This window comes from Artibeus jamaicensis, unplaced genomic scaffold, assembly GCF_021234435.1.
Source record: "Artibeus jamaicensis isolate MK-2021 breed Jamaican fruit bat unplaced genomic scaffold, CSHL_Jam_final contig_519, whole genome shotgun sequence".
NCBI lineage: Eukaryota > Metazoa > Chordata > Mammalia > Chiroptera > Phyllostomidae > Artibeus > Artibeus jamaicensis.
In genome coordinates this window covers 4,705,111-4,727,176 of record NW_026521871.1, presented here as the reverse complement: position 1 = coordinate 4,727,176, position 22,066 = coordinate 4,705,111, and the positions used below count along the sequence as shown (strand labels likewise).

Here is a 22,066-nt window from a genome sequence, read left to right as displayed (position 1 = left end):
CACCTGAAGTCAAATGTCCTTCCATCACAGTATATTTGATCCCTCTCTTTACCCTTTATTATTAACTTTTAAAATATAGAGCCAGACTTGGAGAACTGATACTTGGTTGTTATTATTCTTATATATTGCTGGACTCCATTTGCCAATATTTCACTGAATGTTTAAATTGCCCCTTTCTAATTTTTTTCTGTGTGAGCTATATTCAATTTTTTAAATTTTTTAAAATTTATTTTTTTAATTATTTTTCAACTACAGTATTCTTTCTTTTACTCCCTTCCCAGCCCACCCCCCATGCCCCCAACCTCCGTCCCCTTTCCACCCCCCTTAGTTGTTGTCCATGTGTCCTTCATACTTGTTCCTGTAAATCCTTCATTTTTTCCCCCTGAAATTCCCTCCCCTCTCCCCTCCGGTTGCTGTTCCCCTGTTCTCGATTTCAGTGTCGTTGTTTTTATTTTGCTTGCTTGGCCCCTTTTTAATTTTTGTCTAAGACCACTTGAATTGGAATTTTGACACAAGAGTCCTGACTACTATTTATAGGCAGATTTCACAAAAAGATCTATTTTAAAAAATAGGTTATACAAAAGAGGCATGTAAAACTTCACTTATTTCACAATTATTAAAAATAGAAATTATATAATAAAATTGAATTACCACATAGGTTCCTGTAGTTGTTTGAGTAAATATTCCTGAACTAAAATGATAACGGTAGAGTATTTAAAAAATTGCAGTAGCTTAATTTTTTGAGGTTGCACATGTACTATGTACAAGTTGTAAGAAATAGAAATAACTACAAAATGTTAAAAATTAAGAATATAAATCACTGGTAATCTCATTAGAGATAATGATACTATAATATCATATGACCATATTAATAAAATTTTATCTGTATCATCTATAACAGTATCAAGATTTGCTGCAAATTAGAATCACCTAGAAAGATTGGAGAATAGTTTTTTTACTTTTATTTAGAGAGATGGAAATGAAGGAAGAACAAAAGGGAGAGAAACATCAGTTGGTTGCCTTTTGCACGCCCCCAACTAGGAACCTGGACCTCAACTGAGGTATGTTCCCCGACTGGGAATCAAACTGGTGACGCTTCACTTTTATAGGCAGGTACTCAATCCACTGAGCCACACCAGCCAGGGTAGAAGATTGGAAAATGTTGATATCTTTGTTCTAGCTGGAAAGATCATGCTTAATGAAGGACAAAACAAACAAACAAATAATTTGATTTTTTTATGTGGGGAGGTGGGCTATAAAGGGGATAAATGGTAATGGAAAAAATACAATAAAAATAAATGTAAAAACATTCAAAAGAATGAAATAAAGTGGGGGGAGGATCTAAATGGACATTTTTCTAAAGAAGACACACAAATGGCCAAAAGTACATGGAGAGGTGCTCAACATCACCAATCATCAGGGAAATCAAGTCAAAACCACTATATGATGTCCCCCCCCATACCTGTGAAAATGTCTATCATCAAAAGACACGAAATAACAAGTGTTGATGAGGATGTGGAGAAAAGGGAACCCTCGAGTACTGTTGGTAGGAATGTCAATTGGTGCAGCCACTATTAAAAACAGTGTGGAGTTTCCTAAAAAAATAGAAAATAGAACTACCATATCATCTGGCAATTCCACTGGTGGGTATTTATCCAAAGGAAACAAAAATACTAACTGAAAAACATACATGTAGCCCATGTTCATTACAGCATTATTTTCTACAGCCAACATAATTGTCTATTGATGGTAAATGAAGAAAGAAGCTGTGGTATATTACATAATGGAGTATGATTCATTCATAAAGAAGAAGGAAACTTAACCATTTGTGACATTATGGATGGAACTTGAGGTCATTTTGCTAAGTGTACCAAGACAGAAAATGACACTGTATAATCTCACTTATATGTGGAGCACACCTAACCCCAAAGAAACCTAATAACAAAACAAACAAATGAAATTAAGATACAGAAAACAGACTCACAGTTGCCAGAGACAGGAGGAGAGGTTGGGCCAAATGGGTGAAGGGGTTGAAAAGGTACAAATTTCTAGCTATGAAATAAGTCCTAGGGATATAATTACAGCATAGTAGTCAATACTACTACATTGTATTTTTGAAAGTTACTAAGAGAAGAACTCTTAGAAATTCTTACCACAAGGAAAAATAGCATAACTATGAGGTCTGTCCAGAAAATATCCAGCCACGTAATATGAAAAATAGAGGCTTTTATTGAGAGGATACAAGAACATAGGACATAATACAGTGATACCTCAGTCCCCTTCAAAGTAGGCACCTTAGTACCTCACAAAGTTTTCCCAATTGCCATCAGCTGCCCTGTTGTATTTTCCTGAATCTCATCTACGGTCTGAAATCTCTTCCCTTTCAAAGGTAATTTTAGTTTTGCGAAAAGCCAGAAGTCACAGGGCACCAAATCTGGGCTATAGGGGGACTGAGTCACCTGGGTGATTTGATGTTTCACCCAAAAACCTCTGCACAAGACATGATGCATGAGCAGATGCATCATTGTGATGAGGCTGCCAATCACCAGCTGCCCATAGCCATGGCCTTCTGAATCATCCAAATAGTTTCCATGGAGAAATGTTCAATATTAATGCAAAATTTGATGTAATTCATTGCTGTACTCATTCAGTTATTTTGAATGTGACGGCCACATAGTACATGTGCTCACTCAATGGGGTCTACCACCCCCACTGACTAGTACAGTGAAGTCATCATTGTTCATGCATGGGCATTCCAGTCCACTCTCCTTGGCTGCCAGGTCACATCAATGTCATGCAAACCATTTTCATGTTATTAACAATGGAATTAAAGTTCAATTTTTCTGGACAGACCTTATATGTGTAGTGATAGATGTAGTAACTATGCTTACTGTGATCATTTTGTAATATATACCATATTTTTGGGACCATAAGATGCACCTAGGTTTTAGAATAGGAAAATAGGAAAAGAAACTTTGAAGCAAAAAAAGTGGTAAAATATTCAATAACAAATATCATAATATTTCACCAATGTAAATGTAAACAGAACTCAACAGCAACATTCACAATCATTACTCCTCCCAAATTTGGGCAGGGGAGTACATCTTATGGTCCAAAAAATATGGTACATAAATTGAGTCATTATGTTGTATACCTGAAACTAATATGTTAAATGTCAATTATATCTCAATTTTTAAAAAAGATCATTTTAATTAACATGGGTTGTGGCTTTTGCCTCAGGATCTTTTAAAAGCTCTTTCAGTGATTCAAATATGTAGCTAAGTTTGACAACCACTGCTCTAGATTCTATACGCCCAGTGATATACATTTGTTTGTTATTTTATTAAAATTGAGTAAAGTATTCCTTAATGTTTAACAGCTTACTTTAAAAAATTAAACTTATTGTTTTGATATAGTTGTAGGTTTATATGCAATTGTAATAAATGATTCCACTCATGGGTATATAATCAAGAGAACTGACAATATATGTCCATATAAAACTCTGTGTACAAATGCTCCTGGAAGCACTATTCATAATAGATAAAAAGTGGAAACAATCCAAATGTTCAGTGATTGATAAATGGGCAAACAAAATGTGGTGCAGCCATACGATAGAATATTATTCAGTCTTTGATTTCTTTCATCAAAGTCTTGTAGTGTCACATACAGATCTTTCACCTCCTTGGTTGAATTTATTCCTAAGTATGGTATTGTTTTAATGCTATTTTGAGTGGGATTGTTTTATTTCCTTTTCAGATATTTCATTAGTGTGCAGAAACACAATTCTCTGTATGTTGAATTTGAATCTTGTAACTTAACCGAATTAGTTGATTAGTTCTAACAATTGTTGGGTGTAGTCTTTAGGATTTTCTACATATAAGATCGTGTCATCTGTAAACAAAGACAATTTTACTTTTTCATTTCCAGTCTGGATGCCTTTTATTTCTTTTTCTTTCTTGATTGCTCTGTTTGGGACTTCTAGTACTGTGTTGAATAGCAGTGGTGAGGGTGGGCATCTTTGTCTTATTCCTGATCTTTAAACTGAACACACCATGTAAGTATGTGCCCTGATTTGGAATCAAACACATGAGCTTTTGGTGTATGGGACAATGTTCCAAACAACTGAGCTACATTAGCAAGGGCCATAACATTTTTTGGTTTAATTTTTGCTTAGAGAGAGAGAAAGAATGAGAGAAACATCGATTTGTTTTTCCACGTATTTATGCATTCACTGGTTGATTCTTGCACGTGCCCTGACCAGTATTGAACCCATAACCCTGTCCTATCATGAGGATGCTCTACCCAACTGAACTACCAGGCCAGGGTGAATATTCTCTTTTTTAAATTTTTATTTTATTGATTATGCCATTACAGTTGTTCTATTCCCCCCTTCATTCTCCTCCACCCTGCACCCCCCCATCCCTACCATTCCCTCCCGTTAGTTTATGACCATGTGTCTCAAGTTCTTTAGATTCTATATTTCCCATACTATTCTTGCCCTCCCCCCATCTATTTTCTACCTACTGTCTATGCTACTTATTTTCTGTACCTTCTTCCCCCTTCTCCTCCTCCCACTCCCCTGTTGCTAACCCTCCATGTGATCTTCATTTCTATGGTTCTACTCCTGATGATCTATCTGTCCTTTTAGCTTGCTTTTGTTTTAGATGTGGTTGTTAATAACTGTGAGTTTGCTGTCCTTTCACTGTTCATTTTTTTATCTTCTTTTTCTTAGATAAGTCCCTTTAACATTTCATATAATAAGGGCTTGGTGATGATGAAATCCTTGAATTTGATCTTATCTGAGAAGTACTTTATCTGCCCTTCCATTTTAAATGAAAGTTTTGCTGGATAGAGCAATCTTGGTTTTAGGTCTTTGGATTTCATGACTTGGAATACCTCTTTCCAGCCCCTTCTTGCCTGTAAGTTCTCTTGTGAGAAATCAGCTGACAGTCTGATGGGAACTCCTTTGTACGTGACTGTCCCCTTAGCTCTTGCTGCTTCTAGGATTCTCTCCTTCTCTTTAATCTCGGGTAATGTAATTATGATGTGCTTTGGTGTGTTCCTTCTTGGGTCCAACTTCTTTGGGATTCTCTGAGCTTCCTGGATTTTCTGGAAGTCTATTGCCTTTGCCAGATTGGGGAAATTCTCCTTTATTATTTGTTCAAAGAAGTTTTCCACTGGTGGCTGTTCCTTTCCCCCTTCTGGTACCCCTATAATTCGGATGTTGGAGCGTTTAAAGATGTCCTGGAGGTTCCTAAGTCTCTTCTCATTTTTTTGAATTCTTGTTTCTTCATTCTTTTCTGGTTGGTCATTTTTTTCTTCCTTCTGGTCCACTCCTTTGAGTCCCAGTTTCCTTTCCATTACTATTGGTTTCCTGTGCATTGCCATTCATTTCAATTAGTTTAGCCTTCATATGTTCCTCTAATTTGTGACTAAAATCAACCAGTTCTGTGAGCATCCTGAGCACCAGTGTTTTGAACTGTGCATCTGAAAGTTTTGCTATTTCTTCGTCACTTAGATTTATGGGCTCTGGGACTTTGAGATCTTCTTGAGCTATTATTTTTGGTCTGTTCTCACCCATTAAGTATGAGGAGAGGAGCCTTCGGGGCAGGGCGGGGCCTCCAGGGCGGGGTCACTGGGTTGTGACGCTGTATGTGGTGGCGGGGTCAGAGTAGGGAAATGGTGTCCCCCTCTCCTGCTTCCCGCTGCTGGGTGAGGAGTGAAGCTTGAGGTGATCACCAGGGTAGGGCCGCTCAGGTTGCTGGTTTGTGATGCTGTATGTGGGGGCAGGGTCAGAGCGGGGAAATAGCGGCCATCTCTGCTGCCTCCAGTAGCTGGGACCTGCTTGGTCCCGTCTCACTACCCACTCCCTCGCCAGTCTATCTGCGCAGGAATGCGCCAGCACAGTCAACCTGCTGCCCTTCACCCTCGCTGGATCCGCCGGTTGCTCACTGGGTCAAGCTCACTAGGTTGCTCACTGGGTCGGCCCTTTGCAACCCCACGCCTGGGATCCGTGCGCCTGAGTCCATCTGACTGAGTTTTCCTGTGCAACCCAGCTGCGCAAGCTGCTGGTTTCGCCCCTCTTACCTGTCAGGCTGAAGAATTCGTTGTTATCAGACTTTCGAAAAGTTCAATCTTCTGTGTTCTGGCTGTGTTTTCTGTTGCTAATATTTTGTTGTCTCTAAACTTGATTGTGTGAGAAAGCATGGTGTCTCCACCTATACCTCCATCTTGGCAGAAGTCCAGGGTGAATATTCTTGTTCATAAACCACTGTCTGGTTGCTATGGACCTACAATGTTTGAGAGTCATGTTACTATGCTGCTCTGACTTTAGAATTTAGGTCTTGTTATTAGGCTTCAGGACTTATTTCAGAGACTAGGGTACTTCACCAAGAACCTCTCCCTTACTCTCTCGTCCTTGGTAGCTTCATTCAAATCACCAAAACTCTCAATGCCTTAGTTTTCACTTCTTTAGAATAGAGGTAATAATAGTTACCTCGAAGACTCTTGTGGAGGACTGAATTAGAATTTAGCTACTTTTTACTAGCCACTTCTTCTACTGCTTGTTTTTCTAATGTGCTTCTAATATGCTGAAAATCAGGAGTGAGCCCTGTGTCCATCATCACCAGGTTGGTCAAGTCTAATACCCTGGTCCAGACAGAGGTACAGGAACCAAGAAAGAGTAATCAAAATACATTTTGTGGGATCAATATGGACACTGGGAAAGATAACCTTTTGAGAGCAGGAATCACCAGGAGCCAAGCAAGAAAATCAGAGAGAAAGCAGAGTCATGAGAGCTTGAGAGGAAATTTGGAACCAGCACTGGACCCACTTGATGCAGTTTTAACCAAAGCTTTGAACTTTCCAGCAGGGACAAGAATTAAAAACTTCCTCTTTGCTCCATTTGACTTATTTTGGGCTTCTGTTACTCGCAACCAAAAGAGCCTTATCGATCATGATTGTTTTTAATCAGTAAGTATTTAACTCTACTTTTCAAACAGTGTATTCAACTAGCACTCCTACTTGTTCATTCTCTTTAGGTTACTGGATAGAGGGTTTCATGTAATGACAAATATTATTGCTACGGGGCTTTGAGATTTTTCTTTGTTACATTTTTCAGAGTAAACATGTTTTGTTAGTCTTAATTTTTTTTATCCTAAAGTAAACATTGCCCCAAATTTACAGTCAGAATGACTAGAATAGCTTTTCTTCTTTATTACTGTTTTACAAGCATTCATCTATGAGGTTGAAAACTGTCACAAGTGTAGTTTGTCTACATATCAAAACCACGAAGGGCAAAAGATTAATGAGCTCTTAGTGGCGGAGGGCTGCTACAACAAAGTACCACAGACTGGGTGGCTTAAAATATGAAAAATTTATCGTCTCACAGTTCTGGAGGCGAGGAGTCAAACATCAAAGTGTTGGCAGGGCCACACCCCTCTGAAACGGGGAGGGGGTCTTTCTTGCCTCTTCCTAGCTTCTGGTGTTTGCCATCAATCCTTGGTGTTCCCTGGCTTGTACATACATCACTGCTGTCACATGGCCATCTTCTTCCCATGTATTTTGAACAGTCTCCCCACTGTGCTTGTTCGAATTCCCCCCTTTTATAAGGGCACTAATTACATATGTAGGGGGGCCACCCTAATAACCTCATTTTAACTAGATTGCTCCTTCAAAGAATCTATTTTCAAATAAGGTCACTAACATAGAGATTAGTACTTCAACATATCTCTTGGGCACTGTTTAATTTTAATAGTAGATGGAGTACATTATTTGCAAAGGCCACAATTTGTCCCACGCTTGTTTTCATGCCCCTTTGAAATGCAACTTTCTTGTTCCCCTCCTCAAGAACTAAATAAAGTCTATTTCCCCATCTGCTTGAATTTGGACTTTTAGACTTGCTTTGACCAATGAAATGCAGTGGAAATGATGTTGTGCCACTGCTTAGCCTGTAACTCTTACTCTCCTATTGGCTTGAGACTTCTTTGTGAATAAATCTGAGATAGGCTGCTGGAGATATCAGTGGTTGAAAACTGAGGGGTCCAAGCCAAGAGCCAGCACTAATTGCCAGGCATGCAAGTGAAGCCACCTTGGACTGTGCAGTCTCAGATGAGACTCTAGAAGCTGGTGCTGGTGCTGTAGCTGCATGAGTGACCTGTGGCAAGTCTAGCAAAAGACCTGTCTGCAGGGAGTACCCTACTGGCTTTGAAGAAGTAATTTGCCATGTTGTGAGGGGGCCATGTGGCCAACCTCGAGGGTGGCCCCTAGCTGAGATGGACCTCTCCTCAACAGCCAGCAAGAAAATAAGCATCTGTCCTATAGTTACAAAGGACTCAGTTCTGTCAAGAATCTAGAGGAGCTTTGAAGCTCTAGATGAGAATGGCTGGCTGACACCTTGATTTCAACATAGGGGGACCCTGAGCAGAGGACCCAGACATACCTTGCCCCAACTTCTGACCTCTAGAGCTGTAAGATCATAAATGTGTATAGTGAACCACTGAGTTTGGGGGTAATTTATTACCAATACCTGAACTTTCTCTTTGTAGCTTTATTTTTGCATTAGGGTAGCCCCCTTTCTCTTTTGGCGTTCTTAGGTCCCTCATACCGATTCTCCTGGCATGCACACTGTATTGTACAGCTCCTACATCCCCTGGGGGGTTGTAATCACCAGGTAGGAGCATAACAGGTACCCTGTCAGCTCGTTTTGTGCAGCAAAGACTTGATACAGTGTCCAACATGAATGAGCTGTTCTGCAAATTGGTTGCAGAATTAATAGGCATCCTGTATGGTATGCCTGTAAAATTCGGTTTTGTTCCGGGAATTGGTGGGGCCTGGCTTGGGGGGGGGGGCGCGTGGGCGGTGCTTGTAAGACCAGTTTGCCTTAAACTTCATTCCAGGGTCCTAGGACAGTGGCCTGGCTAGAACTAATCTGATGTTCATTTTTGTTGTGGGTCTCCTATTACTGTAACAGCAGTAGTAATTCACTCTCCAAACCTATGTGAGGTTCTCCCCACTCCTAAGCCATTCTATCCACCCCACATTTCAGTGTCTTTTCAAACCATTATTCCTTTCACAACTGGGGAAGCAGACTGGCTTCCAAATCCTAACTCAGCTACTCACTAGCTGGGGATCCATTATTTCGCTCCTCTTAGATATCTTTGTCTACACAATGGGGGAAATAATTCTTACCACTGACAGAACTGTTGTAAGGACTCCATGAGAGAATATGTACTGTGTTTGGAAGGTAAACTCCACAAAGGTCACAGGCCTAGTTGTCCTTTTGTTTTTGTCTGTGTTCCCATATGCCCTGCACACAGTAAGTGCTCAGTAAATTTGGGGAATGAGCAGTTTATGGAAAGAATTCAGCACAAACTGGGGCAGATAGTAAGCAGGTTTTATGATGTTCATTTTGCAAAGGAGGAAACTCACCTGGGGGTGTCTACATAGGTGTTCTAGTCTGATTTGAATTTCATGGATTTGCCCTTTTTATCACTTAATTTTAATAAGGTAGTCAGACACACAGGCGTCATTCTAACCTTACTCAAAGGTTCCATTGAGGATGGACATCCCTTAAATATAACACTTTCAAGACAACTGACCCAGGCAAGCATTTATAGGGGAGTAAGGATTTCAACAAAACCAGGAAGGGCCAAATTCCAAAGCAAACAAAGTCGATTCATTCCCCACCCTGGGGGAGGGTGTTCACTCCGGTCTGCTAAAGATAGAGGAGGGCCCTCCCCGAGAACTTCCTGGCTTTTATTAGTTTGTAATCCCAAAGGTAACTTTTCAAAGGTTTTTCTTTTGGAAGTGTGGGTGTGAAACTGCGTCTCTAATCACATCTTAAGGGAGGATCTCTGAACATCTGTATATTATTTGAAAACTTAGCATCCGGTTGGGATGTTTGGGCGGGAGGGGGACCCTAATGGTAAGATGAAACAGCAGGAGCAAAAACACGTCCAAGTAACTTAAATAGAGACAGAAAAATTAGTTAAAAAATATAAATGGCTAATTACCTCAAATCAATTACATGTTTAATCAAAAGCCCGCCTTCCCCACTTTTAGCACTAGAGTAAGAATAAAATAGGGCTCATAGAAGTCTGAGATAAATACCTCACTAAGAGCCAAGGGACAAAATTCATTACAGATAAGCCCAGTATTCCCATTTCCCCCGGACCCCTCTCCCAGATTGCTATAGAGGCTGCCGCTCCCCGCATAGCTGCCAGGAAATCGGTGCTACCCCACGGGGCTGCTTTCATCCAGCCGGGGGTAAAAATCGTACTTCCTGCGCCCTCCCCACTACTAGGCCGGAATGCCGGAGCCCTTCTTCCTACCATGGAGCGGCGAGTTGGGAAAACTCCACACCGATCCACCGTGTCGCGAGGAAATAGGGTGGGGTGGGGGTCTCGGAAGGGCTCGATTTTGCCAGTCAAGGACCGATATTCCTCCCCCCACTACCCCCAGCCTTGGACTCGGCCAATGGAAGCCCGGGAAAAAAAAATCCCCCAGCAGCTTCGAGTGCAAAGGCCGCTCGGCTTTGTTTCCTGGCAAGAGGAATGGGCCGGGCCAGGGGCGCGGGCGAGTAGGGACTGTGCAGGACGCGCCCGGCCGCGGTGCTGCCAGGGCGATGAAACCGAACGGGGATACGCTGAAGCCCTAACGGGGTAGCATGCTGCGGTCCTCCTTAAAACCGAACGAGCCCCCTCCGCCCCCCCCCCACACCCAAAGTCCTGGATCCTAGAAAAAAGAGGCCGGTGGGGGTAGACGTCGCCAGCCCGCGCCAAGCGCGGCGTCTTTAAGACCTTGCAGAACGGGAATCTGGGAGACTCCTCAGCCCCAGAAGGCAGTTTTCCTTTCTTCCTCTCTTTCAAGATAGGGCCAGAGCTGCCCCTATTCCCCAGACTGCCTCGGGCGAGTCCGCAGACCCCCGGGCCACGCGCGTGGAGAACTGGGCTGTGGGACCCTCCAGAGGCGGTAGGAGAATGCGGCCGCTTTAACAGCGTGGGGTGCGCGCGCCCGCCCCTGGCTGCGCGCTCCCGCCGCCGCCGCGCGCGCCCGGCGCCGCGCAGTCCCCGCTCGCTCCCTCGTTGGTTCTCCGGTTCGCTCGCTCTCTCGCCGGCTTTAAAGTCTCTGCCAGGATCCATGCTCACATGTTACTTCCTGTATGGAGGCATGGCCAGTTTCCAGCCCCGCGCTCCCTGTTCCTCCCCAGCCTGCGCCGGAGCCACAACTTTCAGAAGCATGGACTAAAGGCGCCCTGGCCCCAGCGCCCCTCTGAGATCCTTTTTGTTTTCCTTCTGCCGTTTCTATTTTGGGGGGGCTCTTCGCTCCCCCCGCCTCTCCCCTCCCCTTCCCCGCTCGCAAACATGCCTCCTTCCTTCCCGGGGCCCTGGAAGGAGCTGCCCGCCTGAAGCCCGGAGACGCCGCGCTCAGCCCTGCCGCCGCCCGCCGGCTCTCGAGCTGCGCTGCCGACTCCAGTTGGGCGTCTTCGGCCGCTCGCCGCCGCCGCCTGCGGCCCCTGCCTGCCCCCGGCCCGGGGCACCGCCGCCGCCGCCGACTCCTCGCTTTGCTGCTCGATCGGCTCCCTCCTGTTTGAACGGAAAGCAGTGTTTCTCCGCCGTGGATCGTCCCTAGCGTGGTTCCGCGTTCCCGGTCACTTTTTGAGGTTCTCCGGGGGACACTTGGCTTCCTAGATTCCAGGGGCACTCGGAACGCTGAGCGCGGGGGCCCCGTAGAACCGGTGACCGAGGGAAGAGCCCAGGTTTAGTGAAGGCTCACACAGAGGCAAGAACTTATTCAACAAGTTTACCCCCCCCCCCCGCCTTCCTATCTTCGATGTGTGTTTTCGGACATGCGGAGGTTACTGGAACCGTGTTGGTGGATTTTGTTCCTGAAAGTCACCAGTTCCGTGCTCCATTATGTCGTGTGCTTCCCGGGTGAGTGCTGGCCGCCGAGGGGACGCGGCCCTGACCGGCGCGCGCGGGGATGCGGAGTTGTCGCCTGAGCACGGAGCTTGGGCGCCTGTCCCGGGGACCCCGGAGAGGGTGGAGGGGGGCGCGCGGCCCTGGGAGGAGAAGGGATTCACTCTGCTGGTTCTGACGGCGTTTAGGGAGGCCAGTGATTGGGGAGGGTGGAAGAAAGGGCTGGGTGAGGAGGGGGATAGGGGCCGCGGGGGTCTGCGCTTGCTTGGGTTTGGGAGGCCTTGGGGAGCCAGAGTCAGGAGAAAAGGGGAACTCGCTCTGCTGATCCGCTGCCGTGCAGGAGAGCTAGAACTCTGGGCTTGTTAGGGGAGACTGGGACCATAGGGCGGGGGGAATGCCGCTGTGGGTTTGAGGGGCCCAGGATGCGCCTCTGGCTCAGGCGGGTTTTGAAGGAGCTCAGAAAGGGGGTTCTTTCGTTGCTGCTCCGCGACCCTTTAGAGACTGGGTCTTGCGGAAGGAAAGCTGGAGGCTGACCATGGAGGTTTGGGGATGTTGTGAGCAGTCTCATTCTGGTATCGGGGACCTGGGGCGATCCCCGCTCGGGGCTGAAGCGCGGGCTGTGTTTCGGTGTCGGCGCCAGGCAGCCTTTCCGGGAGCGGGGACCTGGGCACTCTGGGAGGGCAAGGAGCAGACGGTTCAGGGAGATCTCTGGCTCCCCAGCCCCAATCTGCAGCCCCTTTACCCTGAAACTCGGCTGGGCTGGGCTAGGCTGCTCGGGTCGGGGCGCTGGGGGCGCGTCAGGGGCTGGGTTGCAGTTCGCGCCTAGTCGGGCATTTTCCTCTCTCCCGCTCCTGCCTACCTTCATTTTTGCCCCTTTGCAGGCTGTCCGCAGCTGGCAGACACAGACCCGCTCCTTTCTGGCCAGGTTAAGACTGGCCTTTGATGACGATAGTAAGTTGCCGCACGTAGCGGCGTGTAGCTCTGCGACCTTCCACTTCCAGCTCTTCACCGGCAGACCCTCCCCTCTCCCCAACCTACCCTAGAGGAGGGCAGAGGCCAGCCGCCTCCCTCTGCCTTCATGCGGGCCCTCCACACAGCAGCCCGGAGCTCCCTTGAATCCGTCCAGTCCAGCCCCCTCTTCGGGGGTGGTGGCTACGTCTTCTGCCCTAGCTGGGGAAGGGGTGAGATGAAGGGGGCGATTCGCTTTTCATCCCTCGCTCTCCTAAGGATAGAGAATCCTCCGTTTTTCTGTCTTCTCATTCACCAGATCATGGATACCCGGAGGTGGGGATTACCAGAATAAAAAAAGGAAACGTGCCTCGATGCTTTTTTGCTGTCCCTGGTCACAGTCGCCTGTTCCCGGGTGGCCCGAGCGCTCGGTTTTGGTGCAGCGGATCCCTCAGCTCCGTAGTGCGCCTTACTAGAGGAGGGCGCCGGCGCTTTTGCTGCCCCTGGGGACCTTTGCTGCCCCTGGGGACCTTTGCTGCCCCTGGGGACCGGTAGTGAGTGTCCCTTTTGCAGTCACGGGGGCAGCCTCGAGGGGCAGAAAGGTCCTCTCTTCGTCACTCGCTCTCCTGCGCATTCTCCTGTCTCTGGAACCGCACTGACCTGCCACAGTCCAGAAACCCAGCCTGATGTTGAGGCAGAACGTGGGTCTGCACACCCAGAGGCCTGGGATTTACCCTTCCAGAGCTCTGCCTCCATGGGGCTGGGGGTTATGTGGACATTTCCCCTTAATGCTTTCCCCGTTCTTAATAAGTGCTCAGTATTGGTGTTAGTCACCTGCTTTTTCTAGACTTTCTTCTTTGGCGTGGACTTGACGGCAGAGTGAGATTAGATGCACACTGGGGTCGAGTTTTGTACGGGTCACGCTTTACTGAGGGCAGTGGGAGGCAGCAGGAGAGCAGCCTTGAGAAATACGAGGAATTTCTAATTACACTCTGGCTTCTCCTGACGCTCGACTTGCAGTGAATGGGCTGGCCCGGATTCTCTTTTTCCTGGTCTGAGGAAGCTTGAAATTTAAAATGGGACTTCCAGGGATGCCGCCTTCGTGGGGCTTGGACAATTTTCGTCTTCCACATTTTCTTTTCGGGAACATGGTACGAGATAAATAGCCAGTACCCTGGCCCGAGAGCCTAAGGGTGTCGGTCGCAAAGGGAGAGTGCAGTGCGGTGTGAGTCGCGGGGAAACAGGGAAAGTACCGCGGAAGAGGGTGCAGCTGTGCTGCAAAACGGACAAAGTTAAAATGTCAGAACCTTGGGAGACGATGGCTTTCCTTTTTCCGAAGGTGCGGGGACGCCGCTGGACCTCAGGGGGCGCCCCCGAGCCACTCGTTGGGCTCCTGCCACCTTCACTGGTAGGGCCTCGGTAGCAGCCGGGATAGGGCGCTCTCCGCTGTGTCCCAGGCGCGGGCTCTAGGGGTGCGCCTCTGTGGAGCAGGCGACCTCAGCTCCGCGCTGTGGCTCCTTGTCCGCTTTCAACCCCTTGCTGGCTACCGCCCCCCCCCCCCCCCCCCCCCGGCCTTACTTGCCTTAGTCTGGGAGGCGTTTATCTGCTTGACACCAGGGATAAAAAGGTTCTGGTATTGGGTTAGGATCCTTCTTGTGAGGTTTTAACCAAAATCTCATTAGTTATTTTGTTTGTTTCTCAGAACCGCACCAACTTCTCAGTTGAATTTGTGTTCTCAGCTGCTGTTCAGGACCGGGGAGGTGTAATTCGGGAGGGTTTTGGTAATAAACCTGGTATCATTTTGTCCCAGCAGATCTGAAGCAGTGGCGTTTTAGTCTTGACAAAAGTATGGCAGGGGTGGGACCCGCGTTGCTGTTAGTGTTTCACGTGATATTTCCACTTTACAGATCAGAAGTGTTACCAAACATGGTACAGTGCATATAGTCTGTTCTTTATGTACATCTCTTTAAAAATACTCTTAATGAAAAAATGTAGGTAAATCTAAAAATGTAATGGGCCTTCCCACGCAGCTATAAGGATCAACTGTCTTCCTCCTCCTATACTCCCATACCCTCCCCCGCAACTCCTTATTTTTAAAGCACATCTTACAACTGTTCATTTAAGCATTTGTTATATATTGCTAGTTACTGAGAACGTAAGTACATCCACCAGAATATAAATAAGTTACTTGAGAGGGTCAATAACATTTTACATATTTTACATTCTTTAGCTCTTCAGCAGAAAGTTACGTTTTTGAAAATTGATTTCTTCTCTTCATCCTCAGAGTGAAAACCTTCTCTTTGATTCTGCTATGTTTTGTACCCTAATTAGTGTTTCCAGTGTGGGAAACACTGAAGATGGATAAGCTGTGCGTTGTACTTTTGGAGGTGTCAGAATTCCAGGATCCATGATTGATGTCTGGTGCATCTCCCTCTAAGCCGTCTTGGTGTATTTGCATGTACATGCTTTAGTCCTGATGGACGTCCTTTATGGCCTTCTTAGAAAAATACGAAAGCAATGTTTGTCAGTCAGCTATCTTATTCTCAGGGATGGGGGAGAAGGAGAAATCATGCCTTCTCCCCCAATCTCCTTCAAGTGTTTTGTTTGAAAATAAAGAGCCTTTATCCAGTCTTTAAATTGGTTCTTCCGACACAGTTATGAAATAAAATCTTTGTTGTTTTCTTCTAAACAGTGTCCACGTTAGAGTTGATAAAATTAGCACATTAATACATAACGGGACTTTCTGGAAATAGGGGAGGTTGCTGCAGCTGGAGGCAGAAAGGTTATAGGAAAGAAGGGTTGAAATGAGAAAAAGCGAAGCCAGTAGTGAAGCTCTGAGCATCTCCCCTTAATTATGGACCTGTTTTCACTGAATAAAAGATTATATTGTTGCTTATATGAAGTGGTACAGGGAATGCTGATGATTTTATGCAGCAAAACAAAAACCTTTTCAGATTCATCCTCTTACTCTGAAAAACTCAAAGGTGAATGGAGTATATTGCTTATCGGTGCACTAGTTGGAATGAACTTTCTCGCCACTCATGTACCATCATGTAAGATGCCCTGGAGCAATTGTTTTTAGCGGACCCCTTCTACCTCCTTCCCCACTTTCTTTGAAACTCATGGTCAAAAGGCCAGTCTGGACACTTAACATTAGCCTCACCTTTGTGAACAAAGCAAATTAAGTGTTGCTGGTGTTAGTTGCTTTAACCTTTTCCCTTCTGTGGTGAAAGTTGTTTTTTTCTTTTTCGACTTCCATTCAGTATTTAACTTTGAGCATGCAGTGTGGGTATGCATTCTGAATTGCAAGTGTGAAAACATTGATGATTAACAATTTCATTCTTGGCACATCTTCCTTGTGGTCACATTTCATAAATCAAGGTACCTAAAATTATCTCTAAAGTGTTTGATGTCCTCCTCAAATAAGCCCTTCCTATGCTTTGGTTACAGGTTGACGACTGACAGATGACAGGTTGTAATCACTGAAATTGCATTTTTGACTGTACCTGTGTGGAGAATGAAAGGTCTGCATCTCTAATAATACAAAGGAAGCCAAGGAAGTGTGTCATGCCTCCACTTTTAGTTCTCCACGGAGCCCGATCCAGGCAGAGACTGAAGAGGGGCTCGGAAAGTGAGAAATGTTCTCCTGGAAGAGCCTGCCCCCAGCAGGCACTGAGAGCTTTTCCTAGGACTCAGCGGCAGTCACTGAGTGTGTTCTGGGATGCGGTTGCCTGGGCACACCTTTAGGCCTTCAGTAAATATTTGGAAATGATGAAAAGATCTGATATCTTGGCTTCTTGCAAAGGACCAAGCATAGGACATGGCAGTATTCTGTGCACTTTACCAGATCGAATGCACATCTGTAATAAAAAAAAGATACCTGACTTGAACTTTTTTTTTTTTGGTTTTGTGTTTATATGCAGTTGTAACCAATGAGCCACTCCAAAAAAGATGTGTTTTAAAAACCCTTATCGCCTCCTGCTTTTCCCTACAATTCCTCTTTGTCTCAAATTTTCAAGACTACAGAATTTAAAAAATAGATCTGGCCCTGGCCTGGTAGCTTGGTTGGAATGTCTTCTGGTGTAACAGGGTCGTGGGTTCTGTTCCCATCCGGGCACGTGCGGAAATCAACCAATGAGTGCACAAGTGGGTGGAACAATGAATTAAAGTTTCTCTCTAAATTCAGTGTTTAGAAAAAGATCTGGCCCTAGCTGGTGTGGCTCAGTGGATTGAGCACTGGCCTGTGAACCGAAGGGTCATCGTTTCAATTCCCAGTCAGGGCACATGCCTGGGTTGCAGGCCAAGTCCCCAGTCAGGGGTGTGCAAGAGGCAATGTTAGTACTTTCTATTTTCTTTGAATACCAGGTTGCTGTGGAAAGTAATAGAGAATATATTGAAGTATATTTAAGAATATGTCTGGAACCAGGCTGCCTCTGCCGTTACTTTGTTGCTTTAGACAAGGTACTTAACCTCTCTGTGTCACCTGTTTTTAATCTCTCTTTGTGAAGTGGCTTAGTGATTGGTTACACCTTGAATCTTAAAGTCTTTGTGAGGCTTGAATGAGAGTGCCTGCTTAAGAACTTAGCACAGTGCATGGTAAATAGTAAGTGCTCAAGAAATTAACCTTTTTTATTCTATCTGTAGTAAAGAGGTTTGAATAGGAGAAAAAGAAAAAAAGGACAACTTCATGCAAAACAGAAAATAATAATTTATATAAATTCAACTGGTGGTTTTTGTTATGTGGCTTCGCTCTTCAGGGTGAGGAGGGGAAGGGGTGAGGGCTGGCCTGAGAAAATCCCATGTAATATTGGTGAGATGATCATATTTTACCTGAGGATCTTACCTCAGGTAAGATGGATGGCCTGGGGTTTAAAAAAAAAATGAGAGAGCCCTAGTGAAGTCCTCTTTTCCAGCTTACAGTGGGAAAGATGTTTTCTATAGGCTTAAAATGCTGCAGATAAGTCTCCAGGCTGGCATTCTTCACGGGAGGAGTTATTTGGTCCTGCACCCTGCAATGCCCATTCTTCTCCTAAGGCCTTCTGGACTTGTGTTAACCAAGGGGAATGGGTCTCCCTTTTACTGTCATTTCTGGGTTTGCCTTTTGTGTCACTAATGGGAAGTACACAGTAGTATTTGGATATTGCTTTAATTTTGTACTGTGTGATTGGCGAGAACACTAATGTCCCTGTCTCTGTATTTTCATGGATTCAGACTTGAGCATATGAAAGAACCACAGGCCGTGCAAAGTGCCTGCCCTCTAATCGTTTTTTTTTTTTTTTTTTTGCAAACTGAAATCAGCAGGATGGTTTTCTGGCCAAACAACAAAAGTGTGATTTTAAATTACTCGACTTAGCTATTTTTGGACTGTAGCAAAGTGACACATTTGGCTGCTGAAATCTAGCAACTAAAAAAGAAGAAAGCATAGTTCATGGGATATGTAACCCATGTAAGTAAACAGGACAATTGGCCTTAGTTTTGGATCTGATACTATTTTTCTAAGGAGAAAAGGGAAGCAGTTTGTAGATTGATATTGCAGAGGGTATACTTTTGAGGAATTTATTCATACCAGTTATTACATGAATGTAAGAAGTATTTGAGTTTCCAAACCACTGTAGCCCCATAAATTTCACAGTGCACTTAAATCAGATAAAATCATCCATTTGGAATGATTTGGATAAGGCACAGCCGGAAGCCATTTACCAAATACAAAAGCATAGTTCAAACTGGTGAGGAAATGTCATTGACTTTTCAGGAGTCAGGTTAGTTTTGAATTCCCAGAAGGATTTATTTACAAAGCAGTAGTTATTCATAAATGCGTTCTATTCACTTAAAACAGTATATATTTTCCTGAAGTGTTTGGATTCAGTGAGTGTGGAGGCTCAAACCTGCCAAGGGTTTGGCTCTGTCACTGGGTAGCTGGGCTTTCTTGGACAAATTACCCGGAATCTTGTGGAAGTGGGGTTGGGTGGGATTGGGGGTCTGGGAGTTCTAGATACACACACTTGGTATTCAGGAACCAGAGGCCCTGATTGAAATTCCTACCTGTTGTAGCGGTGTTAGCTGGGGCAAGTGGGCCTTGGTTTTTTAATCTCTGAAGTGGGAACAGTGGCCATTGATAGCCCACACTCACCAAGTGCTTGTCATGATCTGGGTGCCATGCCTGAGCTGCTTATATGACTTTAATGCTCCCTGGAATTGGAAACCATGAATATCACCACTTGAGGGTGGGGAAACTAAAGCTGAAGGAGGCTGCCACTTGTCCAAGGTCACCCCTGTAGTAAGTGGGAATGGCTATAATATGTTTGGCTATAATCCAAAAAAAATCAGGATTATTTTGAATTGCAGGCTGGTTGCTGTTTGGAAGCATTTTTCCTGCTTGCATAGAAAGTCCAATTAAAAGACAGACCAAGCCTAGGGTATTTCACCCCACTTCTTTTCCATATGTGCAATTCCCATAAACACTGGGTGAAATAAAGCTGTCTTTCTACTTGCTAAAATTAAATAAGAAAGCAATGTGATTAGTACAGGATTTTTTTGGTTACATTGAAGAGATGACCTTTCTGGAAATGCCATTAGTTTCTGAATAAGCTGATAATAACTGTGGATAGAGTGAGTTTGTGGGTGGTGTGTTTTTGAATCTTTAAAGTGATCTAAATTTATTTAGTTTATAATTTGAGATCTTTTGTTTGGGGCATTGAAAATGGTTATGTTAAATAATGTGGTGTTATTATTACCTCATATATTACTTAAGTGTGGGCTGCAGGCTGTGAGTCACATTTCAGGAAAAGGTCTGAGGTAGTGGTACTGGGCCGGAGTGGTTTGGGTTCAGGATTTTTCCTCTGGAGTTTGGAACCAGCCATGGGAGCTAGCCAAGCCAGCTGTGGGATCTGGCTGCACAAGACCCTAAGTTCCTTTGGGGTTGTTTTTTTACCCTCAACTGAATGGTTTCTAAATTGTTTCTGGAATTTGAGGATTGTTGATTCCAGGCTGGGCAGTTTGGAAGGGTTGTGACCTTTCTGCAACATGTAAGTCAAAGGCCCAGTGCATATTATATTATGATTTGTGAAGTCTACTTCTTAACTTTCCTCTGAGAGTTTGCTTCCTAAGGCGCTGTCTAAGAACCCTTTGATTATCTTGCTAACCTGGCTACAGACTATCCCCAGGGAATAGCGAACAGGGTTGTTAGTGGATCTTGGTTAATGGGATGCCTGTAAGCTGTTTTCTTTTTCTAACATTAAACCTTATTTCTGCTGTAGTGCAGGTAAAAAAACAGAGGTTTGCTCATGCCAGTGAACTTATGAGTGGCCTTTAAAACTAGTATGATTTATTATTGGGTCAGTGGTGGCAGGGTTTGTTGTCTAAAAAGAGAACAGAAGGCTTGTTTTGGATCTTTTGTCTTAATGCTGGTCAAGAGAAATGGAGAGGTAGTTTCTGGCTGGTTAGTTCCATTGGTTAAGGTGGTGGGTTTGATCCCCAGTCAGGTCATGAACAAGAATCAACCAATGAATGCGTAAATAAGTGGAATAACAAATCAGTGTTTCTCTCTGTCAAATTAGTAAATTAAAAAAAAACCAAGAAATGGAGAAATAGTCATTTGAGTTCCCTGGAGTTACACAGGGGGCATCTGTCCAGCAGATGCTGTGTTTGGCCATAGTGTGTTGAAAAGAAAAAATTGATACCTTCTGGTAAAGATGGTGGTATTGGTAAACACAGCTTGCTTCCTTGCACAACCATGTCAAAATTACAACTAAATGACATAACAACTGTCATTCAGAACCACCAGAAATTAAGCTGAATGAAAGTCCTACAACTATGAAAGTAAAGAAGAAACCATATTGGGACTGGAGACATGGGATGGGCTAGTCCCACACCCGCACGTGGCAGGTAAAAATCGGGGAGGGGTATCTCAGGAGTGAGAGCTCCCATTTCCACACCAGGACCCGCAGCCCAGGGTTCCAGTGCCAGGAAGATACTGCCCCATAATTTCTGGCTGTAAAAACCAGTGGGGATTGAGGCTGCCTGGATTCCTAGGCAGTTCCTCTTACAGGTCCCACACCTGGACTTAGACTTACTCTCTCTGACCCAGTGCCCCAGTGCAGGGGCAGCAGATTGAAAGGTGCCAGAGACAAGGGGGTGTGGGAGGAATGAATTGGTCCTGCATCAGAGGGAATGCGGGGGGTCAGCTTTATCCCAGACACAAGTGCTGGCAGAGTCTATTGTTCCTTTGCTGAGACCTCTGCCCGCAGGGCCTGCAGGTGGGCACCATATCTGAGATTCTATCAACCTGGCTTATATTGTTTGCTCCACCCTGGCGATTACCTGACACCCCACCCAATGTGTCCCACCTGAGCTGTTTCCAGGGCTTTTCCATGTGAACAGCTTGTTTTGGCTCATGTTTTAGATATTCTTGAATTCTCTCAAACAAGCAGCTTCTGGCCTCAGCAAGCCCCATGCCTCCCCTAAGTTGCTCCAGGCATGGCACTAGTGGCATTCAGGGTTCACAGCTGGGCCTTGTCTGGGCAGCTTCAAGCCCAGCACACATAGCAGCCATATGCAGATCACTTTGTACCTTATGCCAGGTGGCTGTGGATGGAACACAGTTGGTGGCTGACCTTGGATATGCCAACAGCAGTCAAGGCTCAAGTACAAGAAGAGATTCTACACAACCCATATGGTTGAGTGTACCTCAAGTAATCCACCTTGGGTGATAAGGGAGGCTGTGCCTTTGGGCCCTGCAGGACACCCACTGCATTAGGTCACTCTAACAAGTGTGGGAGACGTAGCTGATACATAGAAACAAACATGGGGGGCTGCGGAAGTGAGGAGGCAACAAACACAGCTCAGATGAAGGAACAGAATAAAACTCCAGAAAAAAGAACTAAAGAATGAAGACAAGCAATCTTTTAGATGCAGAGTTCGAAACACTGATCATGAGGATGCTCAACGAACTTAGTGAGAACCTCAACATTGTAGCAAAGATCCAGTCAGAAATGAAGAATACACCAATTGAAATAAGAATTTACAGGGAATGTACAATAGAGTGGATGAGGTGGCATGAATACAGTGATTTGGAATATAAGGAAGTAAAATACACCCAATCAGAACAGCAAGAAGAAAAAAATGCAAAAAAGTGAGGATACTGTAAGGAGCTTCTGAGACAACTTCAAGTGTTTCAACATTTGCATAATAGGGGTGCTGGA

General features: G+C 45.0%; 1 protein-coding gene and 1 pseudogene across 3 annotated transcripts in view; one reads left to right on the top strand and one right to left on the bottom strand.

Annotated features, from left to right (window-relative positions):
- Positions 1 to 11,064: 11,064 nt before the first annotated feature.
- PTPRG (protein tyrosine phosphatase receptor type G) overlaps positions 11,065 to 22,066 on the top strand; it is a 720,169-nt gene continuing 709,167 nt past the window's right edge. For 2 of the 3 annotated variants that reach the window (XM_053669375.1, XM_053669374.1), the window contains exon 1: positions 11,065 to 11,933. In XM_053669375.1, the coding sequence (XP_053525350.1) occupies positions 11,849 to 11,933 (85 nt within the window). In that variant the 5' untranslated portion in view covers positions 11,065 to 11,848. The remainder of the gene's footprint in view (positions 11,934 to 22,066) is intronic. The other variant, XM_053669376.1, reaches the window with a different exon arrangement.
- The window catches only part of LOC119062412 (NAD kinase-like), a 36,679-nt pseudogene continuing 27,570 nt past the window's right edge, over positions 12,958 to 22,066 (bottom strand).